The sequence below is a fragment of the Pantherophis guttatus genome, chromosome 1 (genome assembly GCF_059756535.1).
Source record: "Pantherophis guttatus breed Tessera chromosome 1, ASM5975653v1, whole genome shotgun sequence".
Lineage (NCBI taxonomy): Eukaryota > Metazoa > Chordata > Lepidosauria > Squamata > Colubridae > Pantherophis > Pantherophis guttatus.
Window position 1 is genome coordinate 301915248 of NC_142063.1, and position 20649 is coordinate 301935896.

The following is a 20649-nucleotide window of genomic DNA, read 5'->3' on the forward strand; positions in this document are numbered from 1 at the left end:
TGGTCACAGACCCCCAAAACAAGATTTAAATCATAAAATTTCTTCAAGCTTTTGCAACCCCCCTGTGACATTGTGACCTCCTAGGGGTTCATGGACCACTGGTTGAGAACCACTGTTCTAGACAATTTATCTTGGTAACATATGCCAACAATACATCATCTTATAAAAATTCTATTTAAGATTATAACATAATGCAAATTTCAGTCCTTTCAGCTATATATATTCACATAATTCCATCTATATATTATAATCACAATTATACAAGTGAAACAAGAGAGAGAATAGTTCAAAATTATGTTTTGGCATATTTTATTATTAATTTTTTAGTATTAACTTCTTTGCAAATTTCACAAAATTATGATTAAAAGCAAAAGGTAGTGTTTTTCAGTTTTTTTATCTATTAGACTAAGGGAAGTGAATTCCTGCCTTTTCTGGAATGGACTATCCTTTAAACAGCTGTGGATCAGATTACTAACAGAGGTTTAGATCTTTCCCTTGGAGCAGATTTACTAGTATTCTTTGCATGTTTCAATCAGAAACCGGTTCTTAAAATTATTGCAAAATACACTAACACTATTCCATGATCAAACTATTATTTTGATCCTGGAATACTGTGTGTATTAGATTGTCTATTACTTTTCTTTTCTTTTTAATCTTCACAGCCTGGCTTTTCTGAGAGCAAGGGTGGTACAAAAATTACAATCTGGGTTTCTCAGGTTCAAACCGATTATCTCAAATAGCGTGCTACACTGGTTCTAATCACATTTAGGTTAGCTCTTGCACTTAAATCATGGCACAGGCACTGTCAACTGCAACGTCTTCTTTTAACCCCTAAAGGTACATTTAAATAAGGGAGACTAGTTTTAATCCACTATGTCCAGCAGCCGCAGCCTTATGGTATTTAAAATCTGTAATGCTTTGCTGCCTATGACATTGGACGAACAGTGGATGTGTTCAGAGAGGCACCTATTGGGTATTTCTGGCAATAGATGTTTTAATAACGGTGCCCATGCTTTTTTCAAGAGGCAACTGGACTTTCTGGTTTTCTTTGAAGATGTTTCGCTTCTCATCCAAGAAGCTTTTTCAGCTCTTCAGGGACAACCATGACCTGGATGACTGAGAATCTCCACAGACTTTTAATAACTGTCTTGCTTTTTGCTATTGCAAAGTAAACTATGGAATGCGTCTTTGCTCACTAGTCTAAAAGAAGTAGCCTTTTAATGTAAACTTGAGCAGATATGGAGACACCTACTGTGCCTTCACTTGAGCAGATTTGTGCTACTGAACTGGATTGTACAACTGGTATTGTTAGGTGTACTTCCTCAATTGTTTTTGCTGGCTTTGCACAAGAATATAGTGGTGTAATAGTGAAATGACAGGTCTAAAAGATACTTTCAGGATCTCAGGAACTTTGTTAAGCCTGTGCTGAACAAAATGGGGGTATGGGAGAGGAGTACAAAAATACTCTTGACAAAATCCTGGTGTCAGATCCCATTGCACCTCACGACTAGCAAATATTCACAGGTGACAAGAAGGAAGGCTGCAAAGCTAGAAATTTCAGCCCTTTCTTTGCCTAACACGGATAATCTAGGCCAGTATACAAATGTTTGAAAAAAAAGAAACAAACACCATTTGATAGTAATTCGCAACAGACTAAGCAGAATCAAGATTGGCAATTGGGACAGTAAATTCTACGAGGGTATAATTTTCCGCAGACTCAAGAAATCGGTGAACTGCAATTCTGAATTCATTCCATCTGGCAACTCCCCATTAAATTACATGGCTTCCTCTCGAATAAGTCTTTCTTTAATTGCCAACAACAGCCCTCCACTAAGAATAAGAAGTTAAGTTAGCTTTTACTGGGATGTTGTTATACCCGAGAAAAGCCGCTGGACTAATGCCTTACCCCGAAACACGCTACTGTCCCCAAATCGCCCAGGCTCCAGGGCAGCTTGGAGTCAAGCCTCCCTGTTATTCGGCGACTTCTGACTCTAAAGGACCGGGCCTCAGGCGTACCAAACTGAAGGCGCCGCCGCCAGTTTCCCCTCTCCAGGCCCACCTCGCCCCCAGACCCTCCGCAACCGCCGCTGGAGGGGAAGCCCCGGCTGCCAAAGGAAGGCGGAGTCGGAAGCGCGAAAGCAACGCGGCCGCTGCAGGGCGGGCCCGAAAGCGGCTGGGGGAGGGGGTTAGAAACTGGCCGCGGCTGCTGCTCCTGCGAGAGGGGGCCTCGGAGCGAGCAGGCGGGCAGGCAGGCAGGCAGGCAGGCGACGGGACCTGTCTTTTCCCGAGCAGCTGCGCCGGAGGCGCGTGGGGCCACAGCAGCGTCCGCGGCAGGCAGGGAACGCGAGCGGGCAGCGCGTGCCGCGGGTTGCTGAGTGGGCAGCCGCAACCGCGGCGCGAGTGAATGAGCTGCCCCCCAGCCCGCCGCTTCTTCCTCCTGCCTTCTCAGACGGAGCCGGCGGGTCGAGGTCGAGGTCGGACGTTGACGCCGCGGCGCCCAAAATGGACGGTTTCGCCGGTAGTTTGGGTAAGTTGAGGCGCCTGGTAAATGGCTTGGGGCGGCCGGGAGCCGAGTCTGTGGCGGTCGCTCGGTGGCTCGGGGCAGCGTTGCCACACAAGTGCGAGTCTCTTGCCTGAGCTCCAGGCCAGGTCCATTTCCTCCCTCGGATTCTTTCGCGCGGAGGGGCTGCCTAGGGACTTGGGCGACCCGAAACCGCCTCGGACTCCTCCTTGATCCTCAAGGTGAATGTTTTTCGCGGCAAAGTGTAGCGGCGGCGACTCTTTTCCCTGACCTTCCTCTCTCTGCAAGGCTGCCTGCCGAAGTCTTTCGTCTGAAAAATGCATGCCGGAGAAGGGAGGGAGAAGGCGGGTGGGAAGAGAAAATGAGAGGTTGGTGAATATTGAGAGAAAAGCATGGGTGTATTTCAAAGGAGAAAAAAAATACACATTGGAACGAGGAGGGTGACTCCAGGACATTTAACTAAGTTGCTGGGATGTTGTATAAAAAACTGATACACACAAATTCATTGCTCCCCCCCCCCCGAGCGAAGTACACACTAATGTATACATGACTTTACTTTATCATTCAGTTGCTCTCTTTACAAGGAGAAAAACGAGCGGTTCTTTTTCCTGCTACGTTCTGACCTCTCCAACGGCGCTCACGGCGCTGATAAAACCATAAGTAGATGCATTAAAAACCTTTGTATGGAGAGGAAACGGATAGCATCTTCGCTACCTTGACTGAAGTCTCTCTCCATGCCTGTTCGGTTCTTTCTGTTTTAGGAGTTGCTGTACTTGCTTTTCTCCTTCAGATTTTCTGCAAGTCTTGGGGTGTGTGTGTGTGTGTAAATATGTACACACACACACACACACACACACACACACACACACACACACACAATACATTGCATTGAAATGATTACATTGAAGTTATTGTAGGTGAACCTGTTATTTGCCCTTAGGTGGTGAATCCAAATTAATATTTCTACTTACTTCCAGGACAAAGAGATAAAAATGGACAGAAATATTTTCTTTTACGGTAATGAATGCAATAAAACAAGTACTCATATTTGTTATATTTCCCTTAAAATACTAACATGTAATAATATTTTTTTATCTAATCACAGCACTACAGTTCTTGTACCCAAATAGTATACAGAGGACAAACAGTGCAGTACAACTCTCAAATACAAGAAGAGCAAGATACATTTCTGCTCATCCTGTGCATTGCTAATTTTCACCAAAGAAGGAATGAGGATTCAGTGCCTCATTTGCTTATGGGCTTTTCTATTGCCAGCTTTTACTCCAGAGGCCAGTGGGTTAGTTCCACCTGGATTCTGGAGCCCTAAGTATCTAAGGATGTTAAATTGCTTTATTGCTTTTTGATAGTTTCTTCTGAATTGTGATTTTTTTTTGTAACTTGTCAAACTGAATTTATAATAGATTTTTAAAAAGATTTTGCAGCTTTGTAGAAAAATTAACACATTGTAAAGTAAAATAAATTAATTAGGCATATTATAATAAATAGAACCAAATAATAATTGAAATAGTAAATCAATGTTTACATATTGTATTGTATGTTCTTTAAACAGCAACATTAATTTAGACTTGTAAGTGGTGATATGAAAATGAACAATGTAATTATTTCAATTTTCCAGAAATTTCTCGGTTGTTTTCCTGAGAAGAGTAGGAAAAATATTCTTTTTTCTAATGGCTTCACAATTCTGAAAATGTTACATCTTTGCACAAGATGGCAAAATGTTGCTTTGAGATATGATTCTGATCTGACCTATGTTGGATTGATGCCTTATAAAAAGGCTGTGCATTTAGACCTAAATTAGGTCTTGTGTTTTTCTAATTTGCAAGTAACTGTGGAGAGAGAGGAAGGAAGAGAGAAAGTCATGAAAGTCATGAAAATACTATGTTCTCCCATCCAGAGAATCTTCTTACAGGGACATTTGTCGGTTTTTTTATAATGAGCCAGCAAACAAAACCTAAGGAAAAGCAAGCAAGAGAACAAATAAAGTTTGAATGTATTTAAACTGAATTAGCCTGCAACAATGGGCTCAAAGGGCTATGTGGCTGTGGGAGAGGTGAGTGGTTATTAAAAACCATTGTGGAAAGAGATGCACTGGTTAGAATGCAGTACTGCAGGCTAACGCGTTATTCATTCCAGGAGTTCAATTCTGAGCGGCTCAAAGTTGACTCAGCCTTCCATCATTCCTAGGTCGATAAAATGAGGACCCAGATAGTTGGAGGCAATCTGCTGACTCTGTAAACTACTTAGAGAAGGCATAAAGCATTGTGAAGCCGTATATAACTCTAAATGCTACTGCTATTAGTTTCTAAGAGGCCAGGGCCTGATCCTAAGAACAGGTAGCAGTGGTGGCTCAAGCCAGTTGAGGGCAGAGAAAATGGATACATGAATAAATTGAGTATATATAAGGCAGGTCTTATGAAACCTGGGAATCTTCAATACAATGCATATAATTAGTTTTGTGATCTCTAATTATACCTCTGGACTGCTTTGAAACATTTAAAAATGGCTATAATGAAAATTAAAATAAAGTTACAGATTCATATTAATGTATACGTTGTAGATAGAAAAAATGGAGGATCCTAAGCCTAAATATTCAAGAAAAGTATGGTATTATACTCCAATCAATTATACTCCTAAATATTCTTTAACATTTAGGAGTATAATTGATTGGAGTAATGATAACCTTATTTTTCTTCACAGCAATAGCTTGAATGAAGAATTAGATCTAAGATTGGAGGTAGAATATATACCGGTAGCTATTTTCCTTGTAACTGATTTGAAAGTAGTTTGAAAAAAGCTTGGTGCTTATTTCATTTAATCTCTTGCAACAGAGTAGCAAGTTTTATGGGTATATATGGGAATCCAGTTTTTAAAAAGGAAACTCCATTCTTATGTCCTTTTAAAAAAATTATAGCTTGACTATAGACTAATACAATTTTCTTTCTTAATGTTCTTGCCTCCAGCTAACTGCCTATTGCCTTTAAGTTTCGTTTCCATACATCTGTTTTGTAATAGCACAGCAATAAAGATAAATTATAATGCTCACATAGGACTAATACCACAGCGACATGAGTGAAGATCTCATTCCATTGTTCTTGGGAAAATATTTCTGATAGTCTTGGAATGCTTAAGCAACACCTTATTGCTTTCCACTTACCCTTTCTCTCTTTTTTATCCATATGATCGTGTTAATTTTCATGGAATTGGCTTTCCTAAATGAGGTTTTCATGTCAGCATAACACTCAAATATAATTTGTTTTAGTTCATTTGGGAACTAAATTGAGAATTCACAAATAATTCTATCCAACTGTTGTATGTAGTTGAATAAATCCAGGTTTGGCTAACTTCATGGCATTAATACTATAAGTTGATCCGTGTGTACTGCAAGTTCTCCCTGAAAAAAATTGTCATTGTGGATTGAGAAAAAAAAAAAACTTAAGGAGAAGGTTGTAATGCTGCTTTTTTACTGTAAGCTCTCACTTGTAGTTTGAAATGGCCATAATACAGATTTATACCATAAGTAAGAATTTGGTTTCTGCCCCATGTCAGGTGTAGAATACAGTTGAAATATGAAATATGGTTTTACAAATATAACCATATTTCATTAAAAGTTGGTGTTATTGCATTAGTGAAATTTGTTTTAATGTTTTAAGGTAGAAGATTTAGCAAAATACAGTATATAAACATTTCAGTTTCAACTATATTTCTTTTTATCTCATAACATATTTTTATAGGAATTTCTGGAGTGAAAGGAAAAGAGGGTTAGAGATTCAGCATCTGAAGGTCAAAGTCATTTGATGAATCAGTGGTTGGAAAACTGGGTCGTTTTCGCATTGTAGAACTAGTTGTCCCTTTCCAAATTTTCTAAAGTACTTGCCCATACTTGCTGTTTCAGGAGTGGAAAAAGTTAAGGAATTTCATAAAAAAAGCATATTTACATGAGATCTTATTGTAGAAAGTGAAACCTGAGGTAAGAATGTAGAAACAATTGTCAGATTGCTTCTAAGGAAGTATAAGTTCTTTCCTCCTGTTGAAATCCCTTCAGCAAGGATTCAGTTTCAAACACTTTTAGTCATGCAAATTAGTACTGTAATGCTGTACATTATTACTTTATGAAAATAATAATACTGGCCTACCTGAATGTGGTATTTTAAAATGGTTTTTATTTTATCAGTTGCATTTTTAAAAAGGTTTATATTTTATCAGTTGCATTTTTGATTGTGTCATTTTTAAACATATTTTCAAGGCAAGCTTCAGAATAATAAAAATATACTATGCAGATTTCTTACCTATTTCCTATTCAAAGGATTCTATTTTGGGGCAAAACCTATTGCTCTAGATCAGGGATGTCACACTCGATTTCATTGAGGCCCACATCAGGGTTGTGTTTGACCTCAGGAGGCTGGGGTGGGTGTGGCTGGGGTAGGTGTGGCCCGCTCAATGTCACTAGGGGGGGCTATGGTGGCCCCAGCACTCTTCCAGCAAAAACGGACTCCTGAGCTCCGTTTTTGGCTGCAACGGTTTCCTGCAACCCTCTGACAGGGAAAACTGAGCTCAGGAGGGACACATGTGGCACTCCCGAGCTCCATTTTTTCTGGCAAAGGCACTGCAGGCCAGTCCTTTGCTGTTTCTAGGGCAGCCCTGTGGGCCAGGTCTAAGGACCCCGCAGGCCGGATCCACTCCCTGGGCCTTGAGTTTATACCCCTGCTCTAGATTTGGATTCCATTTCTATATCTATGACTTGGGGTTTAGCTTACTGTGTTTCTTATGTCAGTGCACACACATTCCGTCCCAATTTAATATGCTTATACAGCCTCTGTGGTTGTTCAGTAATTTGGGGAGTGACATATCAGAATTACAGAATAACAGAGTTAGTTGGAAGTCTCCTAGTCCAAGCCTCTGCTTAATCAGGAGACTTTATACAATTTCAGACAAATGACTGTCCAATTTCTTTTTAAAAACTTCCAATGATGGAGCACCCACAACTTCTGGAGGCAACCTGTTCCACTGATTAATTATTCTCATGGACAGGATATTTCTCCTTAATTCCATGTTGGATCTGTCTTTGATAAACTTTTATCCATTACTTCTCTTGCCTTCAGATGCTTTGGAGAATAATTTGACCCCCTCCTCTCTGTGGCAGCCCCTCCGGAAGATGCTGTCAAGTCATTCCTAGTCCTTCTCTTCATTAGAGTAGACATACCCAGTTCCTGCAACCGAACATCATATATTTGGCTTTGTGTATTACATCATAATTTAGGGATGCTGCACAAATCCTGAGCTTGAGAAGATAAGCCACTGGGTTTGGCTGGGTTTGGGTGTCAAATAACCCATTAATGCTTTCTTAAAGCAGATGGGGGACTTCAGATTAACATAACCCAGGCCAAAAAGTATACTGTATAAGATACTGTCCTCTGTGAAATACAGGCTCACAGTTGGGGACTTTTGACTTCTTCCAGAATATAGCCAGTATAACTTCGCCTGCTGTAGGCTGTGGCACTGGACACGCTTATTTTGGAGACATAATCATCTATTGTTGCTAAAGAAAGGCTGAAGAAATATGTTTGATAATGACTATCTTTGAAAGATACCTGGAAACTTCAATATCATTTGTCTTAAAAACAGGATTGTCTCAGAGAAGAAATTGGTAACTTATTATTTACACAATTTACCTTTCACATTGTAACTGTATTTTAAAACTTACATTTTTATGAGTTTTGCAATACAATTTTCTCCAAAGGACATACAAAAACAAATATAAGAAAATATGCTAAATAGGCATATTAATGAACTTAACAAATACCACTTTAGGAAAAATTGTCCATGGTAATGTATATACTATGAAAGTATAACTAAATATGGGCATATGAAAATATATGACTTTTAAAATAGGAAAAGTGATAAATTATAACTGAAAATATAAATTGGTCCATAATTACATATGAACAAGAACTGCTGTTAAGAATTATTTAAGGAATATATAAGGGCAGTTAACTTAATTTACAACTCTGACATGTGTATCTGTAATAATAAAAAGCAAACAAGAACAAAATTAAAATAAGCAGTATAATCACACATATAAATACTGTTTTTAAATAGCTTGGTCTATGTCTGAAAGTTAATTAGTATAACAACATATTCATTTAAATTATCTTGAATGTGGGCCTCATTCTTTTAGAATGTTTGGCAGGTCAAACACAATTTGCAACATGTTATTAAGCCTGGCAATCTCTCTGTTATTCCATATTCTGTCAAATAATTTTTCCTGGATATTTTGAAACTTGTGATCAAAAGGGCACAGGAAATGAACATATAATGCTCTATTTGTTTTTCTTAACTAAACATGTGTGACTCATGGAAAGATTACGCTTACTATTTATGAGTATCTTTATTTTAGGGTTGAGATAGATCACCATATCAAAGTGCATTAAATATTATGTTTTTACCTGTCTCGATTACCTAAAGAATATATGCTGTATGTGTCTCTTTTGAAAAGAAACTGGCAGAATAAAATTTGGTTGTTCAAGATGATACAACCCTGCTGTAACTTGCATCTTGAATGTATTTGATTACATTGCATGTGTGAAAATATTGTTATTGGTTTTACTAATAACTAAAGCACTTCTTAGTGCAGTGTGAAACTTTGGTTTGAAGGCGATTCAAATGTTTGAATCAATTATATATATAAAGCCAATACCTTTAAATTTATTAAAAGATTTAAAGAACACAAATGTTTTTGTTTAATTTGCATCTTGATTTAGAATGTGACTGATTAGCACACAAATTGTAGTGCTTTTCACTATAAATGAAGTATTGTATGATAGATATAGTGTGTTCATTTCTTAATGTTCTCTTAGCAACTGTTAAATGACCACATATTATAATATATATATATCTATCTTTCTCATTTCTATCAGAAAAAATGTGCTTAGAGATAAGGAAAAGATGTATAGTAAAAGCTTATTCATTCTCCACTTTATTATTTTAATAAATAACTCAAGACAACTAGCATACTTAATACTTTCTTTAATTTTTTTTTCCTTTTTCTCAAGAATTTTTTAAATGGATTGTGCTTTTTGCATAAGCCTTGGAAAAATGCAAAATGTAAATGTATGAAATCTATAAAGATGCCAAGCATTCATGTCATCAACAGGTATTTTTAACTTATGGACCAGTAAGGAACACAATGAAATTATGGACCAGTATTCAGAAACTATACTTGGATACAAACAACCTAGGTTTTGTCCAAATTTTCTCTGAATGACTGATTTACTAAGTTACATTTGTAAGCGGTATGTACTGTTGCTCACCACGCACATTCTTTCTCATTTTGTTATTTCTGGTCATATGAACAGAAAAAGCAAAATAAATAGACCTTGATAATTTAGTACTGGATCTAATTCTGGGATAATGGCTAATTTCATTTGTTCTTCTTTAATACTGAAGTTTTGATTGAAACTGTTCTCTACATAGACACAGTGAATTTCATTGTGTTCCTTCCCACTCTAATAATTCTTGCTTAGCTACATGCAATAATCCTAGCTATTGATAAAATGTGTTGTTTTGCTTTTATTTTTCTTTTGATAATATGGAATTCCTTGGTATTAGTTTATGAATAGTGGAACACAATATAGCACACATTGCATTTCAAATATGGGGCACACAGGTTGTTACTCCTTAAAATATAGAGATTATTTATTGCACTTGCGTTTAAAGGACAAAGAGGGCTAAAATTAGATGCTTCATATTTGACATGCCACATCTATTTGGTTTAAATAGTTACTTAAAAATGTCAAAAGAATGCTTTCTTGGACACGCCTTAACTTTCATGAATGCTGCTACTCCCTGATTTTTGTAGATAACTACTCCTGTGTGATCCATAATCCTGTTCAACCTTATTAGAAATTTAAATCACAAAATGGCTCTCGTAATATATAGTTAGTATTTTTAGTTGACATTTTGACTTGATAATGATTTAATTTTTTAAAAATCCAGATTGAGAAATGATAAACTGTCCAACCTATAACTTTAATTTTGCAAATAACTTTCAGATGAATGGCCAATTGGGGGACATTTTATTGCTTGTATAAGTAATAGTATAATTTTCATAAGTGACAGCTGATTTTCTCATGGTTCCCATCTTTTGCTAAAGATCGGAGAATATACAGTATTTAGGATTAAAGCTGGTCAAGGAAGATTTATTGCCTCAAATGGGTGAATGAATTAGTCCTCTTAATTTCTTGGAATAATTATTATTTCCACAGGACCTAAAAGAACTTTCTGCTTACTCCACCTACTGTTTCTTTATTTTTAAAGTATAGCTTACTATATTATTTTAACAATTTGGAATTGTATGAGCTTTTCTAGTGCATCCAACTAAATTGGCAGCTATTCAGCTATGTCCTGGGAAAACGGGAACTCAGAGGCTCATTTGATTGAAGAAACATTTTCAGAAGCATTAGAAACAGAAATATAATTGACCTTGAAGGTTGACTTTTTTAGTTAGTGTATGCATAGGATTATAAAAATACTGATTATTTATGTGATTATCAAAAAGCTAGAATAGCTGGATTTTTGCAAATTAAGTGCCTTGTCATTTTCTTTCTCCATACTATCTGAGTCAGTTGTGGTTGCAGATACTAAAGTAGGGTTTCTTTTTGTGATGAACTAATGTGTTATGTATTCATGTGCTCTTTGATATATGGTGATAAAATACATTAAAAATATAAATAAATTTAAAAAAAACAAACATACATAGGAGTCCAGCCCTGAAAAAGATCTTGACAATAAGATTTTGATATGTACGGAAGTGAGCTGTAATGAATTTCTTTAATATATTCAAGACAATATATCTTTTTCAACAATAAATACTGATATTTTAGTTTAATTAACTTATATCCTTAAAACTTTAACTTAATTTTATCTTCCATGTTAATTCATATGTATAATATAACTACTTACTGTATCTTGTTTAGACTTGATGATATGTTTTATGCAAATAAGAATCTTTGTAGTTTCCACACCTTAAATTAATGTGTCTGCTTCAGGCTGTGAAGACACACCTTTCAGTTTATAAAAGCTTTTTGCTTTTGCTATTGCTTGTGGTGAAACTTTTGGGAATAGAGTTTTTAATTGCCTGTAATTTTATGGTTGCTTTTAAAACCAGGAATACTTTTAAAGTTTTTGAATTTACAGAGATATATCTGAAGTATAAATTATTTCAGAAAGACTGGGAAGCCTAGTGAGTTTTTTGGGAATAAAATATGAAATCAGATACTATGGGAGTCATGTTCATCATTATATTATTCCAATTTAGTGACTCTAAATAATGATTTCTTACTATTTTTAAATATTGCTTTGTTCTACTTTGTAAATCATAAAGAAATTGATAAGGGAAAGAATATGAGTATGAGTTTTGTATTATAATTATTCATTAATATTTTACATAAAATGCTTCACGTTTTCCCCATGCTGTATTTAAAAAGACAATTTCTAATTATTGTGAAAAAGATGCAAACGTGTTAAGGAAGTTTATTTAATATGGCAATAGAGCATCATCAGTGATTGTTATTTTTTTTCTTAATGATAGAACTTTTCAGTTGAAATCTTGATATGAGTGTGCAGGAAAGAATTGATACTGAAGCTGAAAGTGAAGTTGAACTTGATTGTTTTATTTCTTTTGTCTTTAGTGGTGATTAGCTTCTTGGAAAAATTTGAAATGAGATTTATGTGGTGATTATTAACTTACTAATTGTGTTCTATTTGATCTGAAGGAACTGCATAGATTAATTTTAATGGAAGTTAATACAGTCTTTTTTCTGTGATCTAGGTTTCCTGCTGTTTTCTTTCCTGAAAACATGGATTGAGCTATTTCAAATGCTGATACACTATCTTCATTCCTATCTTTTACATCTTTTCTCCTGTTAGCCTTCAAACATTCTCCAAATGTTTGTTTTAAGCTTTTAATTCTTTTACATTTAAAATACTTGATTTTTTTTAAAAAATGGGCAGAGTTGCTTGAGAAAAAAGCAGCAGTTTGGAAATTGATACAGGTTTGGCTGAAGAATAGGAATTTCTTTTGGCTTCATGGGCTGGAGACAAAATATTTCATGCAGTTAAAATGTAAATTTGAATAGTGGACTCACAGTTCAATTATGTATATTTTTATTAGTTTTGTATAAGCAGTTTAAATTGATTCATAGCAGGTTTTCATGTTTTAGGTACTGATATTTAGAAAAAATATCAATAAAAATCTAGTATTATTAACGACAAAAAACAAACAGTACAACATAGCAAAATATTTCAATAAATGTTAGAAAGACCCTAATTAGGTTAATATTGCCTTTTTTGTACAATTAGTAATTGGAAAAATCAATTAGTTGCTCATCCTTTATTATTTGAAAAATGAATCTGCTAATTACTTAGGCCTCAGTTGACATTAGCCACAGACATATGCAGAGTTCTTGCATTTAAGCACACTGTATCCTTGCACTTATCATAGTCATATGTAAAATTGTTTTTCCCCCATTCATTTAAGAGGTAAATTTAAAATAATGAGATTATAAAAATGGTTAAGATAGTGGCATTAATTATAATTTCTGCTTGAAGTTCTTCTCTTCCCCACACCCAAATTTTCAAATTTATTTTTTAGTCTATAGATGGGATATTTGAGAACATATTTCACACAAGACAATCAGCCTTCACACAAGAAGGCTCAGTAATGCTTTCATGGTTTTGTTTTTAAGAAAATAAAAGAGGGAATTCAGACTAGATAATGGAGGACTGGGTAACTGGCTAGAATAGAATAAAATTTGGGTGATAATTAGTATTGTATTTATTGAATTTATAACCGTCATTTCCATCAATGGATCAAGGCTTCTAATGAAAAATAATATAATTAAAATACAATTAAAAAGAACAAAAACACCCACATGTTCCTGTCTTTCAACTTAAACCCTGCTTATATGCCAGAAGTCTGCATAAATAAAACTATTTTTTGCCTGCTGACAATAGGGAAGGAGAACAGTCTGACCTCTGTTGATCACACCAAAAGTCTCTCTTAATTGTGGTAACTGGAGAATGGTTTTTCTTAATGGCTAAATTACCTTATAAGGCAATTTTTTTTAAGGTAGCTTGGATTCAAATCATGGGGGGGCTTTATAAATAGTATTTTGAATTATGCCTGGAATCTGATCAACAATCAGTTTGTTTCTTAAAAAACAAATCACATTCTTCCCATCACCAAAATCATTCCACAGTTTAGCCACAGCTGAAAACTGAGCAGAGACAAGGAGAATTTGCAGACAAGGGGAACTTGCAGCAAGCACAATATGTAGCCTTCAAAGAAATTACAGCCTATATAGCACTGGCTGAATCCTTATTCCTTGATTTATTTTTTGAACCTTCAGTTTATATATATATTTTGGATTAAATTGTACTTTTATCCCAGTGTTTCTCACTTGGCAACTTTAAGATGTATGGATTTCAACTCCCAGAATTCTCCAGCCAATGTAAGAAACATCTTAAATTTACCAAGGTTGAGAAACATTGCTTTATCCAGTTAATATCTGACATCAGGCATTGATTTAAGACTTGAACAGGGTCCTTGGTTTTAGTACAGTGCCATTGAACATCTAACAGTCCTTTATTTATTTTAACAATCTTAGGTCCTCCTCAGACTATTATACTGAAAGTCAGATGTACAGTAAATATCACCAACCCTATTTTAGGTTATTATAGGAGAGAGTCTGGAAGCAATCAGCATTGCATTGCATACCAATCCCCTATGCTTCTTTGACAGAGTTCTCTTGTCTTCCTACTGCCATCAGGAAATAATCTTCCCCAAATGGATTATTAAATATGCACAGCAGAAAAACCTATGTTCAGGTAAATCATGATATTATTTCCCTTTTCCTCTTTCTATATGACAGAAGGGATGCCTTCCTTTCTCTTCTTCCTCCCTCTCCCGTGACCATTTTTTGATTGATTCTGTAGACAGCAGGCTCTCTTGCACTGCAAAAGTTCTATTTTATAGGAACTAGGAAGTTGACACATGCTAGTGAGTTTTGGGAAATACTGATTCAAATAATCAGATGCCTCAATGCTAAAAGAAGGGATGTTGAAAAGGATAAAGTGAATAAGCAAAATCAAATAATTCATATGCTAAAGGATGAATTTTTTTGTTCTTTGTTTAAAAAAAATAAAATTATATTTTAAAAATACAGCAGAATTCAGTCAAACTTCAAAAATGTATTAAACATGAAACTTCCAAAAAATAATAAATTTTTCAAAGATACATCAACTAATAGGTGGTGTTAATTTAGTTATGGGAGAGAGATTATATCAGGGGTCCCCTATCCCTGCACGGACGATTGGGAACTGGGTTGCACAAGTGGCAGGCCAGGGGGTGAAGCTTCATTTGCACGTGCACGGCATTAGGTTGCATGTGTGAGACCATCTCCTCACCACCTCCTCCTCCACCACCACCACCACCTTCACTGCCAGTCCTTGGAGTCAAAAAGATTGGGGACCACTGGATTATAAAGAAAGCTATTTTCTCATTAGACATCGTTCATAATATTTCTTTGGAATATAGAAAAAAGTAGCCCAGAGAGACACAATAATTTATATATATTCAAGTAAATTGTTATTTTATACAGAATTACAGACCCAATAATTTTTAATTACAATATGACTTATAGTTTGAAAGAAGAAAAGTAATTTACAGTACAGGCCCAAAAAGCAATAGAGGAAAAGAGCCATGGGAAGTCTGAGTTACTAATAAGTTACCATTAAGATGAAGAAAAAAAATGTCAGATTATAAATGAGAAAAGGTTTATAAAAAAGATAAACCAAGAATGACTATTAATGTATTATGTTTAAAAACTATTAATGTGTTAAGTTTATGAAGAGAATTATGAAGAGAAAATAAGATAATTAGTGGTCTATGAAGAATTATTGAGATATGCTGAATGATTGTATCTGTTAATGTAACAGATATGCTTTAAGTATCTGATGACAAATGAGGGACAGTTGAAAAACTTGAGTAGATTGTTTATCTTTTGCTAAGAAAGGAAATACTTGTCAGTAAAATACATAGTCACTTGCAACATTTTGCCTCAGACAAAATAAGCACAAATACAGCTTGCAAAGGGCATACAAGTAATCCTCACTTAAATGGTGAGGTGATTGTGACCAGAGGGTGACCAGAATTTTCATCACTTTTCTAAAATAATGTAGTCATAAAGCACATCACATGACTATGTCACTTAGGATGCACTTACCGTTGCAGTTGCTATTGTTAAGCAAATCTTACACCATCATTAGTGCGATATTACTTGGTCACCATTTGTCACCTCCTGCCAGCTTCCCCATAGACTGCTTGTTGGAAGCTGACAGTGACACATGGAGATCATGTGACCAAGGGATTCTGTAACACGGTAATTGTGGGCTGGTTGCCCAGTACCCAGATCATAATGATGGGAATGGTATGGGAATGCTGTGGCCATTTTAAAGTATGAAGATCCAACATAAATACTACCTATTCAGCACCATCATAAATTTGAATGGGTGCTGTTAAGTGAAGATATGATGATCTTATATATAACATTATATGATCTTACATGTACATATCATCCTATATGTAACATTGAAACTTAAAAGGAGATTTGCCAGGGAACTCTTTATTTTATTTGGAATTCTATGTTGCATCCCAGGAGGCTTTTCAGATGCACAAAATAATAATATTTAAAAAGGAGATACAGCACCACTACTAAAACACTATTTTGAAGTAGTAAAACAATATAAAGCTGAAAGTAATTTTAAAGGACTAATTAATTTTTAATTTTTAAAAAATTAAGTACCATAACATGAATGCATGAGACAATCTTAGCTTCTAAAGAAATACATGCCACAACTTGGAAATAACAAGCCCTTTGCAAATGAGTACTGTATCCTTTCTGCAGCTACTGCAGTAAGAGTAGTTTTTCTTCTTCAGTGCATTTCTCAAATATTTTTTTCCTATAAATTGCCATTAATCTACTTATACAGGTATACTAGATTTTCTTTTCAGGCAGCATGTGGGAAAGTTCGTCAGTTGTAAGGTGAACTTATTCTGCTTTGTCTGGATTTTTAAAATTAGGAGTAGTTTCACTTTTCCTTCTTTCTGAAATAAAATACGGTCCCATCTACCACCCGGATCCACAGTGGCTACACTTGACCACGTGGCAGTTGAGTGGAGACTTCTGACGGAACGGAACTTCGGTGTCATACAGACAATCCAGGCTGCCAGATGACCATCCACCACACGGATATATAACGTTACCTGGTGGATTTTTTGTGAGTGGTGCATCAAATGGACCATTGAACCCACAATGGTATCACTAGCTCAATTACTAGACTTCCTTCAGGATGGCCTGGAGAAAGGGTTGGCCCGGCTACTCTCTGCAGACAGGTAGCAGCATTAGCCTCGGTTCTGTCCTGTGGGATGCGAGAGTCTGTGGCACAGCACCGGAGGTGCGGAGATTCCTTAGGGGTGCCACCAATTTAAAACCAATAGTGGTTCATTGATATCCCACCTGGGATCTCTCTTAAGGTGTTGCAGGCTCTCACCAAGGTACCCTTCGAGCACTGAGAACTTGTTCACCTCAGCTGAGGCCGCGTTTGGGAGGAGGGTCCTTCAGCAAGTACTGGGGATGACCTGTGAGCAGGACCAGATAGCTTTGGTATGTCCCATGCCTGGAGTCTCGAGTCACCTATCTGGAAAAGGGGCGTTGGTCCTACCTGATACACCCATTTTCGGAAGGTGATGAGAAACTCCAGCCCCACCCTAAGAGGGGTCTGTTCCAGAGTATCCTTGGGGTGTTGTTGCAGATACTATGTCCTGAGATTTCGCTGTGACATGGTTGAAACTGGGAGCGTCAGCAGAGGACGTCTCTTCAGTTTAAACTCAGTGTATAGAGCTACAGGACAAGAGTCAACCCATGCCTGGAGTCTCTTGTCACCACCTGAAAATGGGTGTATCAGGTAGGACTAACGCCCCATCCCTTTTTCTATCAATTTCCTTGAATCGTGAACAAGTTGGACTAGGTTTAGTTTGGAAAACAGCTCTGTCCTTTGGAAGTTTGACGGTATTATCAGTTGGAATAGAAAGGAGAAGCAGAAGGTTTGTGACAGTTTTGGATATGTTCTTTTGAACAGCGTCCCATGGATTCAGTTTGTTTATATTTGGCCTTGGATTACTAATTTGTCCTTTGTTTTCTGCCTTGCTTTTCTTGACAGTTTACCCTCAAACCCTACAGTATTGACAGGACAGCCAGGACTCAACGCTATCTGGCTGTTACTATACATCATGCAGAACTTTTATTCAAATATTCTTTGTTAATTCTGCTTGTGCTAATTTATTTCCTGTGTTCTATTTGTATGATAAATATTGCTATGACTCAATAATTTTGCTGTGATTTTATGCACGAGCTTCCTAAACTCTTGGTAGCTGAAGCATATTATATTAAATTACTGTGAATATATCCTAAAATCCTTAATTCTGTAATTTAAAAGAACAACCATTTAAAAAGTCTCTCTAGTTCCATAATACTTGAAGCTTACTGAATAATAGCTGAAGCTGGCTGGGGTAGAAAAGAGGAAGTTCTTCCTACATACACAGTTGATTTATGGAACTATCTGCTATTGGGTATGGGAAGGTAATTCACTTACTTAGATAATCTTATAAGAAGTTCTATTTTCTGGAGACATCCTGATTTGTCTTTTTTTTTAAAAAAATCTGTCTGTATCTTTTTCTGTGTATGTTTCTTTGACGCAAAATAATCATCTCATACTTATTTACTGGTGTTTAAATGAGTTAGTCCTCTCTGAGGCTAATTCAGCTGAACTGATTTTTATTTAGAGAGAGAGAAGCAGCTAGATGACTAAATTAAGCTTTTTTGTTGTTGTTGATAGCTATTTTGGGTTCATAGATTTTAATTTTGTCTCCCTGCAAACTGTTCTTGGTAGAATTGCTTGCATATATAATACTTCAGCTTTGATATATCCTGAAAATATCCATAACAATTATATTTTTTCCTTTTTAATTTTTTTTAGATGTTTGCCTTTTCATCATTTGTGATTAGCTTTAAAACAGGCTTTATGTATTTTTCAGATTAAAGGTACAATCAGCCAGATGTCTTGTTCAGTTAATGTTGTAGTACCAGGTACTCATCAGCCCAGTGGTTATAATCTTCGTCATTGATTGGGACAGATCACCTGCTTATTCTGCCTAGCAAAGATAGCTTTGGACACAGTGTGCTGTGGTAAAATAAGATTACAATTGGATTGCAATTTTTTTGGCATCATCAACATCATATTTATTGGTGAGATGGCTATCAGCTTCTTGGCTTTCTTTTCCTTCATTCATATGTTAGTGATATCAGGAGCATTTACAGATTAGCTTTAGTTGAAGTTTAACAAAGATGCTTCTTTTTCAGAGGAAATAAATTATGCTATAAATAACTAATGTTGCATAATTGCTTCCTTTTGGTTTTTTTCTAGCATAAAATCCTACACTATTAGTGCATTCAATTTTTGGAAATATATAGAGCCTTTCTAGCAGTCTGAGGAGGGCGAAAACGGCCTGTTTGCTGACATACTAGGGGTTTTAATTAGATTTCAGCAAGTATACACCAAATATCAGCCCCCTGCTGTAGTACTGACTCTCAGGCCTGGAAGCCATCTTTTGTATTGGGCCTTCAGACCACATTTACTACTGTGGGAAATAGGGAGGGGAGATTGTATGGAGCATGGGTGATATATAGTCATAATAATATTCTTTTCTCAGATGTTCAAGGACAACGTGCCCTGGAACTGGAAGGCATCTCCAGTTGGGCCGGTGCTTAGATTGGACCATGTGGTGGACTTGTGGGTGTTGGGCAAGGACTCAAACTTTCCTTTGGGTGGGGAAAACCTGGAAACTTTCAGATTCGGGTTTTCCCAGATGTGCCAATATGATATCTCTAATAAAATGTAACTTTGAGGAAACTCAGGCCTCGGACTTTTCTTTCATTGGGGGTGTTACTTGGAACCCTGACAATGATTTTCATGTAAGTGAAAGTCATCAAGAAACTAAGAAAAGGTGGAAGACAGCCTCCAAATTAGTCAGTTTACTGTTTGTAACCTTATACCATCGGTTTCTTTGGAAACATTCTTTTTTGTTGTTCTTTGACTATTACTGCTAGACAGTATGCCCTAAAATTCTGGAGGTTTCATGTAGTGGGCAGTCAGAATGATAGTTTTATTAAGAACACGATAATATTTCTCCTTAACTAGGATTATGCCTTTTCTATGTAGTCTTTACTTCACTCATTTCATGTCTTGAGAGGATAGGTTGTATTCTTTTCTCCTCTTTCTGGTTCTGCTGCTCTTTCAGCTTCTCTTCCTCTCTGAAACAGCATAGCTTCCCAGCCTCCTCTAGCTATAATAAGTTTGGCAAGTTCTAGCACCTGGCAAGCCTAAAATATGCTAAATTAAGAATCTCCCTTCGCTTTTTTACCAACACACACTTAAAGAGAAACTTGGAATGGATGGAGATATGTCATATTATAGACTGACATGGAATATGAAGAATGAGTAGGGTATAGTTATTTTGGGTACAAACAGGAATATGGGGAAAGGTACAGATCAGAACCTCTTTCCTGTTGCCTCCAGTTTGTTTGTTTTCTTCGGCAAGAACTTTGAATTTATATATCACACTACTTATTGTTTGCTCTTGATGTAAACTACCGTAATTGGCTAAGAGTTCATGCAACATAATTAAACCATAATTGTTTATAAGATAGTAGATGATTTCAGTTATATTAAACTAAATACAGAGTTTTGCATGTAAAAAAAGGTACAAAGCAATCACTCCCTAACTTTTGTACATAGAATTGGGGTGGAAGCATTTATGTTTGATTAATATTGATAACATGTAAGTGCAACAAATAACAAAGAATGCAGTGTGGTTTCAGAAAGAGCTGAAGGCTGCTGAACAGGCTGTAGAAAAACTTTTTCATAAAAAATTGTGTTTCTGTAAGATTTGTAACCACCTTTGTATATAGTAATCTAGAGTAATTTTTACAACA

The 20649-nt window shown here is 36.1% G+C and overlaps 1 protein-coding gene and 1 long non-coding RNA gene across 3 annotated transcripts in view; one reads left to right on the top strand and one right to left on the bottom strand.

Annotated features, from left to right (window-relative positions):
- Positions 1-292: 292 nt before the first annotated feature.
- Positions 293-3345, bottom strand: LOC148116913 (uncharacterized). The gene is made up of 2 exons (XR_015731538.1): positions 3236-3345; positions 293-2831 (listed from the first exon to the last, which is right to left on the bottom strand). It is a non-coding gene; the product is annotated as an uncharacterized LOC148116913 (long non-coding RNA).
- The window catches only part of EML4 (EMAP like 4), a 139233-nt gene continuing 120512 nt past the window's right edge, over positions 1929-20649 (top strand). Inside the window, exon 1 of one of the 2 annotated variants that reach the window (XM_034427695.3) lies at positions 1929-2527. In XM_034427695.3, the coding sequence (XP_034283586.2) occupies positions 2503-2527 (25 nt within the window). In that variant the 5' untranslated portion in view covers positions 1929-2502. The remainder of the gene's footprint in view (positions 2528-20649) is intronic. The other variant, XM_060692518.2, reaches the window with a different exon arrangement.